This window comes from Spodoptera frugiperda, chromosome 10 (assembly GCF_023101765.2).
Source record: "Spodoptera frugiperda isolate SF20-4 chromosome 10, AGI-APGP_CSIRO_Sfru_2.0, whole genome shotgun sequence".
Taxonomy (NCBI): domain Eukaryota; kingdom Metazoa; phylum Arthropoda; class Insecta; order Lepidoptera; family Noctuidae; genus Spodoptera; species Spodoptera frugiperda.
The window spans coordinates 4,553,414-4,574,986 of NC_064221.1; the positions used below are offsets into that span (position 1 = coordinate 4,553,414).

A 21,573-nucleotide genomic window follows, 5' to 3' on the forward strand; every position below is an offset into this window, starting at 1 on the left:
ATGTATCTTTAGTTAGAAAGTGGATTTGTGTGTATATAGTAGAATTTGACATAGCGAAGGCTGCGTTCTGAAATAATAGAGTATTCATTATTCATTTCTAGTCGAAATGAGCGCGAAATTATGAAAGTCATTTAATATTTTTTTCTATTTACTTTTATTTATCACAAATTCATTTAAAGGAAGGGAATATCTGTACCTATTTCTATTGGTCGAGTAGTAGTAAGTGCGATTGTCGAGCAAGAGTTCTCGGGGAGCAAGAGTTTATAGTCGAGTTCGATCTATAAAAACATCAATTTTTTTTTTTTTTAAAAAACGTTGCCCCACATTAGGATTTTCTACTGTGTCGTGGGTGCGTTTACAAACATACAAGTTCACATACACATGACACCCAGACCCGGAACAACAATTTGTGGATCACACAAAGAGTTACTCCGTGCGGCAATCGAACCCGCTACCCGTTGCGCGGCAGTCAGTTGCCCAGCCACCGCGCCAACCGTGCAGTCAAAATTTTCAAAATTCAATAATCTTTTAATAACTTGGTATCAAAGTACGAAGCACTCATATAAATGTTTATGTTAAAAATAGGGAAGAGGAAAGGAGAATATCGAAGAAATTATAAATACAAGACTGTTTATGATATACGAAATAAAACAACGACATATCAGACCACAATATAATTCTTTCTTCACGATAAACTTCTAACAATTTACGTAAATCTTATTTACACAATTAATGGAAGCATCGAATGCTAAACTTTCTAATACTGTAATGCTAACCATTCTCAATACATTTTTAACTATACAGACAGAATAATTAAATTGAAGGTAAAATTCCTTAGTCGAGTTGTTAAAGTATTAATTTCTATTCATTCAATTTCATATTTATTAATGAAGTAACTTAGGTAAAACATTTGAAATCATTTAACTGATCTTAATTACTTCGCGGAGCACGCAAAATATTTATTATAATTTGAATTAAAATCGATTAAGAATCGCCTAACAATCAAAAATCGATTAGGTTAATAGCAAATAAATTGCAAAAATAAATGCGAAGAACTGTTAATAGTATAACTCATTACGGTATCACGATGCGATGCCCAATCATTTATTTGGAAATAGTAGATGTAAAGAGAAACAAATTATGGACTGATGTATTTGAACTCACCATAACTTTGGATAGACATATGATGTATATACTTTACTGTTCCTATACATCACATTAGTAAAGTTCTTAAAGAGCTTACACTGCCCTCAATCACTAGAAGTATGATCTAGTGAGTTCAAATACAACAATCGTATTTTCTTGTTACCTTTAAAATTACATCCACTATCCAGATATAATGGTTGTCATACATCCAACAGCTTTTTCGCAAATTCTAGACACCAATATCACAGAAAATAAAATTTTGTAAAACAAAACGATAGTCAAGCAACCAAAGAAATGAAGTAAGCTACAAATGCATTGTTTTGTCTCTCTCACTTATTATTGTTTACGTATACTTGCATCCCACTCTCTCAGAAGAGTGGCTAACTTCAGAGAGGTCAGTTTTGACTGCGCAAAAGCGTAAATTTCATTTAAAAAAACATGAAAATGATAGTAATTTACTTATTCTAACTAAACTATTGAGATTAGACCAGTCTAATGGTTATTTACATAATATTATGAACGATTAAATACTTTAATTGTTGCGTTATTGTAACTATAGTTAAATATTATGCTTTAAGACGTAAAACATAAATTATTTCGATTATTTTTATATTGTCTTTAGTCCACATGATTTTTTTGATTAAATTCTTACATTGACTTTTAAAACTGAAGAAGGAAAATAATGTTTTTGGACACTATTATTTGAATTTTAGATTAATTCGAATTAAATTAATGGAATTGTAATACTTACGTAAAGATTTATTTTTAATTACTTGATTTATGTCGGTAAGAAAGTCTACAATTTTTATGTTGCGAAATCTTGAAATCATTTGTTTACCACTTACATTACAACGGAACTTAGTCGACAAAGGCAGTATTCAAATGAAATATAGTTACATGAAAATATTACCTAATTTTTTGGCACAAAAATATATTACTTCGATCATTTTGTGCTCCCAAAACTCGGATGTAGGTACGATAAGTCTTATATAACTACAACAATATAAATAAATAATATAAATACAGACAAATCCATAATGAGGAACATATTCTTTTTTAATATTTTGGTTTCGACTGTTATCTTCACTGTCAAGTAAATTATAGAAGTCATTATTTAAATTGTAACAGTTTAAACATATTCAAAAATTTTATCTATTCGATTTAAAACAAGAGTAGATCAACATTGACAATAAAATTATGAAAGATCAAATGTAAAAAGTCATATAATTAGAATATCTAATTAGGTAAATTAACAGACTCAATTCATGAGGCCTTGAGGTGGCTTATTGTACAATTAGGCTGTTAGAGTCTAATGCACACTGTTCCAAAACAATTTACTAAATAAAATAAATATAGAAACCGTTGGATAGTCAAACTATCGTTTCAATCATGTTTTCCTTTTTCGAAAATAACATTTTCCACGTCTCGTGGCTAAGCTCGCAACTTGTACATAGTGTCGAGACAAAAATATGTTTTACTATTTACAATCAAAAACTTTTTCAACTCTTTATAGTCAATTTTACGACCAAAAATATATTAGATAGTATTACGTACGCTATACGTTGGAACCGAGTAGTAAAGCATGGATAGACATTTTAATTTTAGTCGATTATTAATCGACTAATATGAGCAGTGGTGACATCACTAGATTGTGACCGTTTGAAAAAGTTAGTTCAGAAATGCACTTCATAAAACCTGGGGTTATTAGCCTTTCTTATTACTTAGGCCGATATAATATTATAGTTTGTATTAAAATGCTAGCCATGCCCACACTCGGTATCGCGATATCGTTACTAAAACGTTTAGAATAATGTCGACGCTTACATTAAGAACCGTACAGACTAATGAACTAGTATCGCTTAGATAATACCAGCAGTCGACGGCGATCGCTCGCCGTGTCACTCGTCCAGATACACACAGCCTTAGTTGTGTAAATCATTTATGACTTACCTATTAGGTATTACCTAACGGTGGAGATGTCGCAAAACAGTGTTTTACTTTAGTTTAGTTTGAGCTAGGCCTTTTGAGTTATTGGCACGTCGGGGTTGTAGTTATTAGGCCCATTTTAACAGGAAATCGTTTTAAAGCCTTTGTTTAGACTTACTTCTTTCGCAATAAGGCAATTAAACAGATAAATTATTAACACTGTTTTGATATTTAAGATGAGTGATAGTTAAGCTTGTGTTATCTGGACCAGATCTCATGATTTAAACCTTATTTATTTATTATCATTGTGAAGACATTAATTTATGAGCGAAGAATTATTAAATATCGAAATCTAACTTTTATTAAACGCCTAAACCTAGTCTTAGTTTTAGGAATTAGAAATTACCTAAGCGTCATTTTATATCGACGTATGAGCAACATTTGGTTCTCTCATTAGATTTAGTAACATTTCGTTAATCGATTATTAAGTTTAGTCGAGTATTCTTATCGATGATGTAATCGCATCCGTATCAGTAGAAGCTTACTGCTGACTTAGTTCATAGTCATTCTTAAATCGATTTTTATGAATCAGTCATTTGAGCGATTTTTTATTCAGTAATCGATTTTCAGATATCGAGATTTCTACGTTTATTAATTTGAATTCTAATGAATATTAGCGTCTTTAGCAGAGTGTTTATAAATTCTTCAAGAGAAGTAGCCTTTAAATCGAATTAGATTTCATGGAGTTCGTGCCATGAAAGAAGTAATTTTTGAGATCATTTAAAACACCCAGAAGTTATATTCTAATGGGCATTTGATTTATAAAACTTTTTAAAACATTAAACTCCTTGTTTTCGACTTGCCTTTTTTGGTATGGCAATCCAGAAGTAATACATGAAGTTTGGAACCGGGTTTTTCGGTATTACCATAAATTAAGCCCAAAACGCTATTTTTAGATACTAGCCTTTTGAGATTGCTTTTTTCATGGCGCAAACTTTTAGAGCTGTGCCTATCTAAGGGTAGTTGTGACAGTTTTGTCTATAGTTCTAGAGTGGTTCACTGCGGCGGTGGCATTTGCGTCTTTCGGCACTGACAGAGCCATTTGATGATGCGAGCGTTCCGTTCCACCACGCTAGGGGGCTCTGTGTTCCTGTAGATTTGTTTCTGAACGCCTGGGCCTTGGACCTGGAAGGAGACAAGAGTTGGTTTAAAACAAACATAATTCAAGTGTGGGAGAGCTATGCTTCGACACGAATGGGTCGGCTCGATCGGAATGACACCACGGGCTCACAGAAAACCGACGTGAAACAACGCTTGCGTTGTGTGAGTGCCCGATTCCCCAGCAACACTTAAATTCCTAACCCCCAAAAGACCGGCAACGCAATTGTAACGCCTCTGGTGTTTCAAGTGTCCATGGGCGGCGATAGCTTACCATCAAGTGATCCGTCTGCTCGTTTACCGGCTTATTCCATAAAAAAAAAACAATTATTATTACCTACACATTAACAAACTAACTCTTATCTTACGTACCGTATAATCAGCAGTAGCAGCGAGCTGGTTGGAGTCCACAGTGGAAGCTGATGAGAAGAACACGGGACTATCAGGTGGAGCGTCCCGTACCAGTGCATCATACTGACGGGGCTCCAGGCCCAGTCTCTCGAAGAAGTCCTGGAGACGCGAGGCCTCTTCTGACGGACTGTCGGGCGAGTCTTCGCCCTCGCATGGGGCTGATGCAGGGCTGCGGCCGTCTGAGCGTCTGTACCTGTAACGATTGAACATTATATAACATCACGCACGTAGGTGGTTGTACATAACATTATGATCACGCTTTTCATAACTGCCAAGAGATAATATCTAAAAGCCAGAAAATCGATAATTTCGATCCAGGAATCAAACTTGAAAAACCCTCACTGATCACGATTAAAATAAAAAAAATAGTCGTGGCCCCACACAATCCCGAAACAATCGAATTTAATAGCGCATGTCGTATTTTTATACACAACTTCACGCCTTTTATCCCCGAACCTACCCCAGGCAGAGGTGCACATTACGGCACGTAATGTCGTGTTTTTCTTTACCGTATAGTAATTGCTGAACGACTTTCAAAAAACAAGAGTTCTGTGTCTATCCGAAAACAGACAGTCCAGCTCGTCCGTTCTCGTGGACAACGTGTAAGTGTACATACCTATCCGAGATATCAGATTTGGAGCGCAGTATAGGTCTGGGTCGCCTCTGCTTGTACCGCAGACACCGCTGTCGCTTGAACGTACCCAGTGGTGACGTCACTTCTTCTGGTGGACATATCTAGAAGGAATAATCAGTATTAGTACTTATTTAGTCATTTGAAATGTTACGAGGCAACAAAATGCCAAAAGGAAGAACAGATTCGCACGGAATGTTTACAGAAGAAAAGCCTAGCTGCTAGGTTATCCTATACTGTAACTTTCAATGCAAAAGATCGAAGTAAATCTGCGCGGTCTGTTATGTCATTGGTTTTGCGAATAATCTAGGCCAATGACAGGCGAGAATGCGTGGTGTTCAAGAAGGCGAAAGGCAAGTGGTAGAGAGAAGTTTTCAAATATTTATGAGTTGTTAAAATTAATTTTACGATAAACAATGACTAACCTGCGTAGCATTGACGTAGTCCTGGTTATCATCCTGCCGCGGGCGCATGCGCAGCTCCTGGTACTGCGGCTGCTTGTTCACTAGCTCCGTGCTCGGCTCGTGGTATCTGTGGAAGGGAGATCAGGAGATAGGATATTATTTATAAGAAACAACGTTATAACAATTATTCTTATTTTCGCTTCCATTCACGGAACCACAGGGTCCCGGATCTTTGGAAAGCGTACGAGGAGCTGAAGTAAACTCGTAGAGGCCTGTTGGACAATTTTATTCAAAGTGAAATGGGACATCAGTCGGCAATTATTATTCTTATAGTAACTTCCGCGAAACTGGATCTGCAAGTCAACAAACCAAGGATGTCATAAGATAACATCTCCTTTGTCGCTTTGTTAAGCAACTGATCCCTTTTAGCTGATGATGAACAAATGTACTATTTTATCCTCACCTCGTATACTCCCTGGCGTACTCCTTGCGCCCGACGTTGAGACACTTGAGCGGGGTCTTGTAGGTGCACTCGTAGTCTCCATAGTCGTACATGGGGGGCTCGTCCTGGAACTGTGGCGGGGGCGCACTCGCCTGGAAGAATAGGGGAATTATATTGTAAGATGGTATGGTAGGTACGGTATACCAGGTGCACAAAGTAGTACTAAGTAAGTCTGGCTACTTTATTTTTTGATGGCCGAATATCAGCTAATGACTTCTCCCGCCTTGGGTGAGACGAGAGGGAGTGTCAGACTCTTACTGACTAAAAATCACCCTGTTTTTTGAGCCGGAGCCCCAGTAACCCGCTAGGCCGCAGCTCCGGATCAGGAACAGTAAGAGCTACCGTTTATTTAGGTCACGAGAGGGTGATTTTCTCTTGCTTCGAACCCCGGTAACGGCACTGGTGTTACGATGTCCGCAGCTCCGGACTATTTTATGAACCTGACATGGTCTTATAACTACTGGTAAATGGGTGTTAGGTTTTACATTTTTGCCTCTACTTCTTTCGGAATTTTTACCTGAAAATGTATCCCGACTCTAGGTGCATGAGTATAGTGATGATGGTGTGCGTGGTGTGGCGGGGGCGCCGGGGGCGCGGGCGGGTCGGGGGCGCCGTCCTGGAACTGCGGGGGCGCGGACACGTAGCACTCCAGGGGCGCGCCGTACTCCGACACGTACGAGTTGTAGCCCCTGAGGAGAATTGTCCAGTTATTTGTGTTTTACTACAAAATCGTCTGATGTCAGTAGACTAAAATTTACTCTTTCCGCAAGTGTGGTGAAAGCTAATTTTTCATATTCCACTCTGTTTTACTGATTCGTTGGTTTAGTCACTCGACTCGAGTGACCGTAAGTGGGACTTTTGAGCCAGATGGCTTCTTAGGTACGATTCTCGACTCTTCTGGGCAGAGTACCAAAATTTTATTTCGGTACATTTTCACTGTAGCATGAAGTCTGGAATACATGAGACTCATAACATAACCAATAGTGGTGTTACATCTTCGTGAACTTCTACAGTTGTACCTAAACATTCAAGGAACAAAAAGGCATAATTTCCCACACAGCACCCCGGGGCCTTAGTCTGCTATTACAATTGTCCACAATGGTCGATCATTGATCAGTACAAGAGGGATGGAGCTATACAACCTACGTAGGCATGATCGACCATTCTGACACAATTGTAATAGCAGACTAAGGCCTGGGCCCTTACCTGGCGTGTTCATGTTCATGCTGCGTGGAGGAGCCGGAGTCGGTCCGGCGGTGCGAGTGGCGCGCGGTGGGGGCGGCGTGCGCGGCGTGCGGCGCGCTGCGCTGCGTGTAGTGCCCGCTCGACCCGCCCGAGTCGCGCGCGAACGACGAGCCACATCGACTGGAGGATGTGATTATGTTAATGTTAAAGTCTTTTACATGGTCAAAGAGTTTTTGTAATGAACTGGGTTATGAGACCAGGCTAGGCTAGGTTCTGGGTTCGGCTGGAGTGATCACAGGAAAACGGTGCGAAACAACGATTGCGTTATATTTCACCATGTGAATAAGGGTACAGAAGACTGAATCCTCTTTGCCTTCTAAAGACTGACAATGCACTTGTAGCTCTTCTGGTGTTATGGGTGTCTATAGGCAGTGATGATTGCTATCATCAGGTGATACGTCTGCTCGTATACCCCGTATCACACAAAAAATACAAGGATTTTATATCAACCTTCTTTTATTTGACAGATTTTAACCGATGGCGATGATATAACCAACATTGGAGCATGCCCTACCCATAAGCAAAGCCTTAAAGATACCCCGGTAAATAATGAAGAAACTCACCTATTATAAGACTGGTAGTTCTCCTCTCCAGGCGAGGGGTGTTCGGAGAAGGCCTCGCAGGAGGACATGAGAGAGGAGTGGTTGGAGCGCGTGCCCTTGGAGGAGCAGGAGGCGGTGCGCTGGTGGGTGGAGTGGCGCCGGCGCCGCGGGGACCGGCCTATTGTGTCCGTGTGGCCTACGTTGGCGCTGGAAGAGAGAGAAACATGTAACTAATGCCCAAATAGTCAAATGCTACTCAATTTTAAGACGCTCTCAAATGTAGTACTGTCACTATCAATTCTTTATTAAATGACATAGATAGCACGATATTTAAGTACAACTTAAAATTGAGTAGCGTTTGAGTATTCGGGCGTAAGACAGACAAGACGTACAGCAAATATAATAATTTAATTCGTCATTATTCCAGTCCTCTTTTTTTGCAATATGTCACATCATCAGCCTATAAGTGGCCACTGCTGGCCAAAGGCCTCTTCTCACAAAGAGAAGATTTGAGCATTAATCACCACGCTTGCTCAATGCGGGTTTGGCGGTATTGGAGTATGTGTGTGGTTGGAGTATGTACCTACTTAGAAATCTAAATAATTTACCAAAGAACTCAATAAATACACATTTCCTTTGGTCCACCCACACTCACTTTCAATCTTAACAACCATAATCTCTTGAGCATATCTTCAGATCTTATATTACCTACCGTCCTACAGCCTTTCATCCTCTACTTAATACAGTACCTAAGTGAAAGATTGCCCTTTCAGGATTGTAATTGATTGATTGGTAAGGATCATATAATGGTACTCACTGTTCCGGATAGCACCTGGTCTGCGAGTGTAAGTCTGGCAACGACTTGTGGCTGTTGATGTTGGGGCAGCCGCTGTCATCCTCTCGCATGCTCGGCTGCGAGTGGGAGTTGGATCTGGAAGGTACAAAGACTTATGTACAACGTCCCAAAAATATCTCGTGAGAACTAAAACAATCGTGTTCAGAGTAAGACAATTTATTACATACATAAAACACTGCTCAGGTCATATACTGACGGAAAGTCAATACATAACACCGCGATGAAGAAAATGACGTCACGGCACAGCGCCATCTATTATTTAATAGCGGTACTAAACTAAGCACATTATTGACTTTTATCAATGCTTTTGTATGGTATAAGTAAGTCCATTGTCAGCGGTTCACTGCGGTTGTGGAGGACAAATATATGTGCAATTTTGGAGTGAATCATTAATTTATTGGCTCAATATTGGTCTTCATTTTCACCACGGACTTTTTTCGGTGATGTTGAATTTTTGGATTTTCGATGTTTCTCCTCAGTAGATATCTTCTAAATATTTTCGGGAAACCATGAGTGATATTGGTTTATGTTGTACGTATCGCAGTTATAACTAATGCGCTCTAACATGGTGCGGCTGACAGATTCTGTAACGTTTCGTATCACTCTTGAAAGTTGCTGCGATTTAAAAATTATGCCTTATTATATTAGCTGTATCACATTCGTATTATGTTAAATCATTCGGATGCGTAGTTAATTAAATTAAAACCAACCGGAATGTTCTAGTATTCAATTAAAATCTAATGAAATGAAAAATAAAGTAAAGTGTTATGCGTATAACGTAAAGCCATAGTCGTGTTTAGTGATGGGATGTACGGCTACGATGGATAGGTAGTCGATGTTTTTTAGAATAAAAAACGAAAATCGTGCGTCGTTCAATTATCATTCTTAAAAAACCTTTAATTATGTGGGTAAATCCACTGTAGACGCGGCTCTCTCTGCCCAAACCACAGTGACATTATCTGAGCAGAAATATGTAGTAGGCATTTTTCTAGACATTTCCGGCGCCATTGATAATGCGTGGTGGTACTTAATCTAACATATACAAACTAATATATCCTTGTTTTCTTCACGGTTCTGTAAAACTGTAACTCTGAAACACCTCAGGGCTCGGTCATAAAATATTTATTTTGACAAGTATATACACGTAGTTAGACTGCACAACTAAATAACACACACATTTAATAAAAAAATTAAAGAGAATTAAATGTATGCTGCGAGTATCGATAGCGATAAAAAAAGATTTTTCTAATATCCATCCCTAAAGAGAGACGTCAACGTCATACTGGCATCTGTCAGCCGCACCTTGTTATAGCGCACAGGGTATAGGTAAGTTATTTGGTATGCACATGCGTAATAGAATATAGATTGATTTAGTAAAATTAATAAGGATTGAGCCAATCAACGGTAACAAAGAATTTAGCTTCGTGATATATAAAATCTATTTTACGTGCTTACCAAATAACCTAGTAATATAGATACTGTTAAAATGTTCTATATCAATTGATATTTACTCTTGGTACCTGATATACCGGGGTGCGGAGTGTGCGTACTGCGCCGGTGGACTGATGGTGGGGATGGGGTCCGCCGGTGATCCAGACCCGCTCACTACTGGCTCAGGCAGCTCCATGTTCTCTGGACTCGAGTGGGAACTCGCTGAAATAAGAAACCAGTTAATTAAAAAGAATTTCTTGTTGTATAATAGGCAGATGGTGATTAGAAGATTAAAGCAGGTTTCAGGATTTCAATAGGTCAATGCCACTGATGGATAATGGTATAATGCCGCTGATGGATAAATTACTAAACTGCAAAGCTAAAGATCTAGTAAGATTGAAGAAAAAAGTATATTAGATAAAGCACTCCATTTCATTTTCTCCATAATGGAAATCATAAGAAATTAAAATCAACCAAACTCAATTTACCATCTGTCTATTACTAAATCACTGTCTTCTAAAATGACATAGGTTTTATTGATCAAATAAAATGGCCTTTAGGACGACTTACGCATAGAATATCCACCCTTGATCACGACTTCGCTGGCCCTCTGTCGTGGTATCACAAAGGACTCTGGGAAGAAGACCCTCGCGTCTCCAAAACTCAGGGGCCTGTTCATCTTCTCTCTATGGTCAGGGTCTGACTTCTGGGCTTTAGACCCTGAGGTCCCTGATGAGGAGGTGCCCGAGAATGTTCCGGAGAATGTTCCAGAATTGTGCTGTGACCGAGGCATGGTCTCCCGTTCTGGGTAGGAGTCTTTTAGCCGTCTTGTGTCAGCATATACTTTGTGCGCTGATAGTGTACCTGGGGAGGAGAGATTGAGGTCATGTTTTAGTATGTCTGAGTTTCTGGTTTTAACAGTGTCTGATACAGTAGCACTGCCAGGAAGGGAAGGTGTTATAATTAATGTTGCACATTCAGAAATATTTTAATGGACCTAATGTACTCTGTAGATTGTCATGTCAGACATGACAAGATCAGAACATGGTTTTAATTCCCTTAATTTTATTTAGAAACTGACATTTTATGATATCTATAACCAACTTTATAAGAAGACACGTTTTCAGCTTAATTCGTATTGTTTCGCCAGTTATTTTTTATATTTTTTTGTTTTAATCTCCACCTTGTAACAACTTATAAACGTTGCTCCACACTAGAATTTTCTTCTGAAGGCAAGTTTTGGTTGATACTTGATCTAGAATCTTAGGACAAAGTATCGGTGTGATGGTACTCACAGACAGCGAATGGTGGCGAGTAGACGTTCTCCCGGCTGTCTGCGTGGTCGAGCAGGCGCCGCAGCGTACTCTGCAGGCCCTCGCCCGCACTCACCGCGCGCCGCGCACCCGTACTGCGGGTTGTCGCGTCTGCAAGGGAGTATTTAGATCAGTTAGTTCCGTCTGGTGTTGTAGATACCAGGGGGTCTACTCTAATTCAACGAGAAACGAAGTTTCGTCCGAAACTTCGCAAATTGCGTAATACAATTCCATTTATTGCGAACCTTTGTGAACAAAAATGAACAAATGAAATAAAGATAAATAAATAGGTCTTGATTTAAAATTTTAAAATAAAACGTTATTTTAAGTAATTTCATTAATAAATCAATAAATATTTAATCACTAAATTAAGCGAAACTTCGCATTCGAGAACCGGAGTAGGCCCTCAGGGTTATGATTACATCAGGTTTAAGGATTAAAAAAAAACTTAGATCCTCTTGTCACCAGCTAAGCCTTGTGAGAATTTCGTCAATGGAAGATTTATTTAGTGCCTACTAATCATATACTGGTATTATAACAATCAGTCGTGACTAACATGGTGGAGTGACATGTCTTGGAAAAGAAAATTGGTATAGATCTGTTATTTACTAATAACAATATGCACTTACAGGGATTGCAGCAAGCATCTTGGTTGAGCGTTCCGGAGCTGACGAGGTGACAGCCACCGGCTGCGATCGCCTGGCCCAGACCACTGCTCATCTGGAAACGATGGTAAAACTGTTTATAGATTTTAACCAGGCAAAACAGAAATATTTATTAACACTTTAAAGGCCACGGGGGTCACTGGTGACCGACGTTAACGGAGGCTGCCTTCAACAGTTTTCTATTGGCAGTCTAGGTATTTTCTCTTGGCTGTACCGGTAACCGCGGCGATATGAGCGTGTCTGACTCGAAGTGACTATCACCACACTGTTTATCCGACATCCGAGAATCATTATTCAGCACTCCCACTTAACTACTTTCGAGTAGCTAATAATTTTCTTATTATGCTTTGCTACTATCTTTTATGCTTTCGTCAATCAATCAATCAGGGGCCTTAGTCTGCTATTACAATTTAGTCAGAATGGTCGATCACTGATCAGTGCAAGAGGGACGGAGCTATGTAGGTTGTATAGCTCCGTCCCTCTTGCACTTCAGATCAGATTTTGACTCACCCTCAACGGTAGCTCCTGTTTCCTATCGAGCACAGTCTCCGACTTGACGTAGAAGGCCTTAGTCTCCGCCAGCAGCTCGACAGCAGACTTCCTCTTCTGCTGCTGCGGCTGCGCCAGGGACCTGGGGGCCGCCATGCCTTCCCTCGACTTGCGCGGGAGTTTGAAACTCGCGAACAACGAGTCTGCGAGACGACGCCTGGTGGAGTGAAATAGAATTTATTGTGGATGACTTTAGTTAGAGTAGTTTTTTAGTTGGATGCTGTAAATGAGACGGCGCCTGGTACAAAGACAGTAGAGTAATATAACGATCAGGAACAAAGTTAGGACTATCCAGACAGACCACTTTTGAATCAAATTGCACGGTTCACCAACATCTTTAATTGATTTTGTCTGGACTTTAAAAGAGACTATGACCTCTGAGTTTGTTTCGGAATTTCTTCTCAGAGTATTCCGACAGGAAATGCCGACCTCATCTAGTTATTTAAGAGATTGACGTGTAAAAGAATTACATTGTAACCTATTTGCAAAATAAATATCATTTATGATTTATCAGTCCACATTCACACCAAATTACTCCAACACTTGAATAACTCACCTGGGCGGCGACTCAAAGGACCTCGAAAACGAGGGACAATTAGCAGCTCCTTCGAACTTCTTCCTCACTTCCTCGACCTTGGACCAGCCGGCTTCCACGTTGAGCCGGCGGTTTAGCGGTGTGGCTTGCGAGGCATGCTTGGCCAACTCCTCCCTGGTCCTCTTGACCGAGACCTCCGGGATGGAGTCACGGGGGCGTTGACCTCGCGCCTCGTGGCATCTCTCGATGAACTGCTGTCTCCGCAGCGAGAAGTTCACTTGCTGGCAATCTTCTTCGTCGTCTAGACACCTGGAATTTGGAGATTTTTGGGTTAGTACTTATGTTTTTTGACTGCCCACAAAAACTGTTTTAAAAACGCTAATTCTTTACTCTACTCGCGTCGGTCATATTTACCCGATACGCCTTCAAATGTGTAAAGATTTGGATTAGACTCTTTTCTAAATGAAATATCATAAAGTGTATAGTCATTTCGTCAGTTAAGTTCAGAATATTTCTTTTCTATATATTAATACGTGAAGCAAAAACTTTGTAACTCTTTTTACGAAAATTGCGCGGACGTAGGAGCATAAAATTTGGTACACTTATAGTATATGTGTAGGAGAAGTCCAGAACGCTAATATTTTTCAAAAATAATGCTTATAAAATACATTAAATTAATAAATAAAACATTACACACACTACCATACATAGTATCGTATTTGACAAAACGTCAAAATTGACAGACATTGCGATGATATTCTCACGTCTCATATGAAAAGAGGTTTCTAATTGAAGGAGGTTTGGTTATTCATGATGCGCCGGAATATATAGATTTGAGTAACGCAAGAATTTGACACAGATATACGCACATTCTGTTGGCGAAACATGATATTATGATTACAATAGCTTACTTTACTTGGTTCGCGAAACAATTGCTTCAGTCTAGATGTTTTAGGCTAGATGTCGATAGAATCGTATTTATGAGTTTTAAGCAATTTAATTTGGTTTTGTATGCTAGTAGAGATTTCAAATGGACAAAGTCATGTCTGTATTTCGTATGAAATGTAGGAAGAAGTAAATAGGGTACGTCGTAAGTATAGCACGCAGTTACAAAAGCTTTCTTAACAAATTGAACAGTGTCAGACAATGGAGAGTATGTTGCCGGTGCTAGCGAAGGATTAGCCTTCATAGTTTTATATTGGCAATCAAATAGGAGAAGATCTCTTATAATCCAAGTGTGAGAAACATGCTGAGCTGAGTCGGCCCACCACGTCCTTACAGAAAACCGACGTGAAACAACGCTTGCGACGTGTGAGTGAGGTTACCGTCGGCCTAATTATCCCTCTTCCCAATCTTCTCAAACCCCGAATACTACAACCCTTAAATTCCTAATCTGCAACGCACTTGTAACGCCTCTGGTATTTCGGGTGTCCATGGGCGGCGGCGATTGCTTACCATCAGGTGATCGATCTGCTCGTTTACCGGCTTATACCAAGAATAGCAGCACTAAGCTACATACCAAGTGGTAACTTATAGGATCCTTGCACACCAGCAGAAGACAAGAAATAGTTAAAAGTAAGTGAGCGTGTACCTAGCAGGCTGCGCGAGATGCGACCTGCAGGGCTGGTAGCAGGAGAGCGCGGCCATCTCGGCGGGGGTGCCGGCGGGGGCGCGGGGGGCTACGGCAGCCGGCGCCGCTCATCATTCGACCGCCCAAGCTGCACTCGCCGCCGGTACTACTGGACAGTTTGATCTGGAACAAAGAAATACTATGTTTTAGAACAGTTTTCTTACCGACAAGAAACATATCCTTGTTCTTGTGATTTTTTTTACAAGGAGTTAGGTTCCCACACAAAACATAAATGTGAAAGGCTGCCAAGTTCGATAATATTGGAATGCCGCCTAAAAGAAGTGAGATCTTAAGTACCAATTCCATACACAGACCTCGGCAAATGATATAACGTTGGCAAGTTTTCACACACGTGTTATAAACCTACTAAACGCAATGAGTCAAGTATATATTAGCTATTTACTTGCCAAGTTATATCGCGCGCGGCTGAGTCTGTGTATGGAACTTGGTACTTATTTAAAGATCTCACCGACTAAGAAGCATTCCAATATTATCAACTTGGCAGCCTTTCACATTTATGTTGCTTGGGTGACATTTCATTTAGTAAGGTAAAATTTTCTTTTTTTCAATTTTACTTTACTTTAGCTAAATACGAAACCTTCGTAACATTTTAGGTCGGTACGACCATTGGAAGATATAGATAATTTTTTGTTTTAGTTCCTTAATGGTATGAATTTACACCTTCATTATTTTTACCGACTCACACTTGGCCCGATTTTTTCCTTTACAATTGACCTAAAAACCTACATAACTGCCACTTTCAAGTCAATACGTACTATTGGAAGTGGTCTAGGTTTTTGAAAGTGAGTCAATAGTGAGTGTATAGTTGAACAGCGATTTTTTGACGTCGATATCTCAAGACCTACAATTACACTGTTACCTGAACTTTTGTAAGAGTTAAGTACAGTAGATCTCGACAGATACTAGAAATTTCATATGCGTAGATAAAATAGATTTTGAGTTCTAGGTGGGTCAAGAGCCCGAAAGTTCGTGTAATATAACCCACGGGGTGTGTCGGTTTTTTGCTCGAACTTGGCGGACACACTGCCGTGTGCTCGATAATCCCGCCTTATGAGAGGAAAAAGTAGTGTCTTTATTGTCAAGAAACATTCCCGATTCCTTGTTGCAAGATTTTTTTTTTATGATCGACAGTTGAATGTCTCCCTTACCCGGAGTAAGGCAAGAAATTCTTACCGACAAGAAACAATCCCGTTACAATTCCTGTTGCAAGGTCCAATGTTGCTTGAACGACATTTCAGTAGTAACTAAAACTTTTACATAACAAGAATCTTTCTTTAGCAAAATCACGATCGACCCGTTGGTCATCGTTGATCAAATCAAGTAGACAAAATAAAATAAAAAGAAATTCCTAAATGACAAGTTACATAGGTGATTAGATCAAACATGAAACCGTTACATTTACAATTGAACTCTTTACATAACTCACTCTATGTCATAGTACTATGTAATAGTCAAAAGTTAATATTTGAACTGACTTGAACACTTTCACTGAATGACGCGGCTCTTACCCACTGTTACCTACTGTTGGGTAAGAGTTAAGACAAATACAATAGTAGAAAATTGTCCGTTAACGTGATTCGATGGTCAAGAGTGAGGTTATTTAAAAAGGTTCTGTAGTATTGAATAGAATTAGAAAATGTTTGCTCGTAAAACTCATAAAGGACGTTACTATGGCAACAGATTCTTTGCTAATTTGTTATTCTTAGGATATTGATCAGAAATGCAAATAGATCATTTTTAATTTTATTGTTTTTATATTTCCTTCTTTTTTAAACCATTATATGTGTTCTTACCAATGCTGTGAGCATTTAATTTATCTACAACTAGATACTTTATCTCGGTTTCACCCCACTGCTTGGCTCCTTTTGATCGTAGCGTGATGTTTTCTAGCCTATAATCTCTCTTGATGGGACATCTCTCAAAGGACTGTCTAACACATTTTTTTAAAATCGTCTAGTAATTCCGGAGATTAGCGTATCTAACAAACAAGCTCTTCAGTTTTTTATACCTAATAGTGTAAGATTTAAAACATGCAAGTAAACCCACACCCATAAAGATAATAGTTGTTTTAAAGATTTCCATTAAAATATTCTACTACCATTTCACAAGTTTATGTGTACGGGCTGCTAAAAATGTAAGATCATCTGATAATTAATGATCATTCAGTGACTGTCAAGTTCGCATGATTTGCAGAATAACGTGAAATCTTATGGAACGATGTTTTTAAGTTGGTAACAAATTGATTGGTGTGTGCCAGGGGTTCCCAACCTTTTCTTGGTCTAGGACTATTTTTGTATTATTCTTGTTAGGTTAAGGACCACCATAAATTAAATGAAGTTTGTGTTTGTAATATTGAAATATCGCTTTTTACTACATGCATAATATATAAAGTACATACGGTATATATCTTCACCAAAATAGTCATTTATTACAATTTGTCTGTCTGTCTGTTTGTTCTGACTAATCTCTAAAATGGTTGGACCGATTTGGACGAGACCTTTCTAGGCAGGTGGTTGTTGTACTAAGGAGTAACGTAGGCTACTTTTATTAGTCACATCGTAATCCACGCGAGTGAAACCGCTGGCATTAGCAAGTTGTTATCGTCACATCATTGAAGATTATTTAAGCTATTCCTTAGTAACGATTTTGTATGAAAAACAACCGCTAAGGGTTAAGTAACCATTAACTGACTCTGAGTACGGCAGTTAGATGGTTTTGTCAGTTGTCTCTTTTGAAATAAGCTTAATTTTAGCTTCAACCGTAGTTATTTATTGGACGGAGATTTTGTTTTGTGGACCACCGGTTGAGAACTACTGGTGTATACTCATATATAATTATAATGCCTTAAGTACAATAGTGTCAATAGTATTACGTAAGACGCTCACCAAATAGAAATAGGCAGATTAACTATTACAAAATACAGACAGGTTTTCAAGCAAAATGGTGTTATTAAAGCTGATAAGACAGAAAGAAAGAAAGAAGAAAGATAGAACTTTAATTACGCTATGGTACACGGAATAATATCGCTCACCTATTAATATATTGGCACATCTGCAAAAATGCGAAATTGACTTTATATAATATGGTTTACGTCTTTAAAACTGCATAGTAATCTATTTATTTCCATATTCATCGAGAGAGGTCGTAAGTGTCATTATACCATTATTGTATTTTTCCCCCCTCACACACGTAAAACAACGGTTCATTGGTAAGTAAACTAAAAACTAAACAAGTCAGGTAAACTATGAAAACCGTAAATGTGCCAATATATTACTAGGTGTGCGATATAACAAACAGACAGACTCCAATTTTATTAATTAGTGTAGATACGTCCTACAAATAGCCAAAGAATTTAGTTCTCTGTCCTACTAATTTCACCGTACTACTTCACAAAAACTATCCCACTTTAGTTAACACCATGAAAATCTACGCACTCGCTGAAAAAGCTAACAGATAGCCACATGGTACTAATTGTCCGGTATTTGGGCCGCGTCCCGTAATTCCGGCTGTATTGATGAACTGTGTCCGTAACTCATTACCTTTATTTAGCCGACAACGCTGACCGCTACGTAATGAGGTTACGAGTGCGTTTAAAATGTGGAGATACTTCGTGTATCACTTTTTTATAAACGTATTTGAAGTACGTGGAGAATTTGTCCAGAATACTGTTCTTATAAAGATGCACATTGCTCATGCATGCAAATAAATTGCTGATGTGCCCACGTCTCACGTGTTCAGATTCATCATATTATACCTCAGTGATAAGATAGCAAATTGTTTTTGATGTTGTCTAAAATTAGAACCTTCAGAGAGAAACCCAAAACCCCAGTTTTAGGTTCCTTTAAGTTATTATACTTACTGCCGCACTCAGAGTCATTTAATGATTACTTAAACTATTCCTTAGCAACGATTTTGTATTGAAAAAAAAAATTGCTATAAGGAATGAGTTAAGTAACCATTAAATGACTCTGAGTACGGCGGTTATTATATTATGGATAAGTACTTTTTACCCCAATATGGAAAATAGGTAGGTACTCGTGGATCCCTCGCCTGGGGAAGACTAAAGTAATTATCAGATCCTTACTGACCACAACTTTGTGTATATTTAAAACCTAGGTATATAATCTACATACATAAAGCTAGTATCGACATTTATATAAAACTCTATGTACCATAGAAAGTTGATACCAGTCCCCATGTACGGGAAAATGAAAGTATACAGCTATACACTTAGATAGTGTTTAGTTCAGTTTTTTCTCTACAAATTACCCGCTTTTATGGGAAACTGTGTGTAAACAAAGGTGATGACGTCACTGTTGATTCGATTCAATGAGATTAGAGTAGTTGGCACGAGAACGAAGGCTTTTAGCATGGTAATTAAGCAGCTAAGTAGTGTTTTTGAAGATTTTTTACTTTAACAGTTGTAGTATTTTGGTAGTTTGTACTCAATTATAGTTTGAGTAACTTTTGTTTTAATTATTATGTTATCGGCTTAGTCATGTAACTGTTTGACGAGGAACTCGACTAGCTTCAAGACATGCTAGAGGCTCATACTCATGAGCAGCATTCCGCGACACACAAATTCGTAAAAGAGTTACGTGTGTAAGCCGATAACATATTAATTCATTTAATTAATATGTCTCACGAAAGTTACAATAACTTTTGTTTGTTTAATAAAATAATATATTTATTATGTTGGAAAATTATTAAATTATTATTTTTGTTATGCTAGCCTAGAGTCCGGAGAAAAAACTACATTGACATTTTTTCTTTTGAAATTAGGAATAGGTGACTGAGGCGTAAATTACTTATTCCCATAACTACACAATTGAATTTATCGAGACGATTTTCTATTAAGACACCATTTTATTGATTCAACTACGTTTGTATGACACAAGTACACAACACAAAACAAAAATTTTTAACAACTCTTTGTATGATGATGTGAACCATTCAATTCATTCCGTTACGTATTGGGGAAGTATCTATAAAATTAGGTATTGTTTCAAGAACAAATAAGTATTGTATAGTTCAAATTACTACAACGCATTACGCGCGCGTGCTAATGAAATTTTGTTTTTTTTATCACAATAGATAAAATTAAAACTAATGAGTATAAAAAAAAAGTTTCTTTGAGAAAGTTGTTTGTAATCATGTGTACAATCACGTGTGTAAATATCGTTCACTAATTACCAGTCACCATATACGTATGTATATGTTAGTCTAATACAAATACGTAAATGATTTGACTTTGAATAGAAGTAAAATACTTACCACAAGTAAGACAACAGACATATAACAAACAACTTATTCACCAGATGTATGTCTATTAGATTAACTAGTTTGCGGTGACGATGCGAAGCGGTGCGCTTACGCAACCCAAGTGATGCAAACACAGCGTCATCTATAGTTACTATTGGTAAATTGGTAAAGTGGTTGTTGATCATTTTGTTTGTATGTGTCGTTGTGGGTGGTATTTCTGATAGGGGTAGGTGATCCAGAGCTGCAGACTACCTAGCCGGTTTACCGGGGCTCCGGCTCGAAAAGGAAAGGGGTAGTTTTTAATCAGTAAGAGACTGTTACTTCCTCTCGCCACGCCCAAGGCGAGAGAATGAAGATGTTTTCATTTAGGATATCATTTAATTACAATGACATTAAATTACACCTTTTTGCCAGGGTATAGGTACCTTATCTCATATAAATCCTAGTCTGGGACAGCGGCAAAAAATTAAACAAAAAGAAAAGCATTGTTTGGTAGCCCTACTTCGAAATACTCATTAGAACCTGTGGTAGTCTTAAATTACATCAAATAATGTCGTCTATAGCGAAATTATGTTATGTGACAACTACAATAGTACATATTAGAACTAAACAATAAGAGTCAATACATACCTAATACCTTATGTTACTCAATATTCAGTAGTGTTCGTGTCATACTGTTTACAATTGTCATTTACTTATTATGTACAGACAATGGGTCAAGGATGGGTAAAATATTAGTTGTTTTTGTAAAATTATTAACTAGAATCATAGCTTTTAAACTGATATGGTCACTAACACTATTATTAGTGTTATGGTAAATATCCCGTCATAAGTTCTAATAATAGAATCATAGCATTAGTGTTTTATTACCAGAGATGCGATACTGCGTTGCTGTGGATGCGTTTGATATCAACAGCAAGTACCGATATGAATTTTCCAGTGTTATACCTATGTACTTTCTAAGATTATTTAGACACGACAAACGGTGAAATAGGACTTCGTGAGGAAACCTGGGCTTATAATTTCTGGTTATAAGTTTGAAATCGCAAGCAGCAAGCGTGGTGTTTAATGCTCAAACCTTCTCCGTTTGAGAAGAGGTCTTTGGTCAGCAGTGACCACTTATAGACTGTTTATGTGATATGAAAGAAGGATTGATTGAGATTTTGCCCAGATGGGCAGAATAGAAATGCTTGTACCTACGTTGTAATCTACAAATAAAACAACAATCACAGCTAATAAATAATTCAAAATTATCGTATCAGTTCTGCCCACCTGGTTGGATTGAGAAATCCACAAATATACAAGAAAAAAAAACCAAATATATTATTATTGAAGATGCATAGCAC

At 38.3% G+C, this 21,573-nt stretch overlaps 2 protein-coding genes across 3 annotated transcripts in view; one reads left to right on the top strand and one right to left on the bottom strand.

The window, feature by feature from the left end:
* Positions 1 to 21,573, top strand: part of LOC118277362 (phosphoinositide 3-kinase regulatory subunit 4) — a 69,614-nt gene that overhangs the window by 34,813 nt on the left and 13,228 nt on the right. The gene's annotated exons all lie outside the window — the stretch shown is intronic.
* The window catches only part of LOC118277352 (uncharacterized), a 79,234-nt gene continuing 58,320 nt past the window's right edge, over positions 660 to 21,573 (bottom strand). The window contains exons 2-17 of one of the 2 annotated variants that reach the window (XM_035596111.2): positions 14,906 to 15,067; positions 13,336 to 13,623; positions 12,741 to 12,936; positions 12,195 to 12,285; positions 11,548 to 11,676; positions 10,823 to 11,116; positions 10,342 to 10,474; positions 8,783 to 8,896; positions 7,987 to 8,172; positions 7,385 to 7,543; positions 6,696 to 6,867; positions 6,140 to 6,270; positions 5,698 to 5,803; positions 5,258 to 5,376; positions 4,603 to 4,834; positions 660 to 4,257 (exon numbers count right to left, since the gene is read on the bottom strand). In XM_035596111.2, the coding sequence (XP_035452004.1) occupies positions 4,129 to 4,257; positions 4,603 to 4,834; positions 5,258 to 5,376; positions 5,698 to 5,803; positions 6,140 to 6,270; positions 6,696 to 6,867; positions 7,385 to 7,543; positions 7,987 to 8,172; positions 8,783 to 8,896; positions 10,342 to 10,474; positions 10,823 to 11,116; positions 11,548 to 11,676; positions 12,195 to 12,285; positions 12,741 to 12,936; positions 13,336 to 13,623; positions 14,906 to 14,961 (2,535 nt within the window). In that variant the 5' untranslated portion in view covers positions 14,962 to 15,067 and the 3' untranslated portion in view covers positions 660 to 4,128. Of the gene's footprint in view, positions 4,258 to 4,602; positions 4,835 to 5,257; positions 5,377 to 5,697; positions 5,804 to 6,139; positions 6,271 to 6,695; positions 6,868 to 7,384; positions 7,544 to 7,986; positions 8,173 to 8,782; positions 8,897 to 10,332; positions 10,475 to 10,822; positions 11,117 to 11,547; positions 11,677 to 12,194; positions 12,286 to 12,740; positions 12,937 to 13,335; positions 13,624 to 14,905; positions 15,068 to 21,573 lie in introns of both variants that reach the window. The other variant, XM_035596108.2, reaches the window with a different exon arrangement.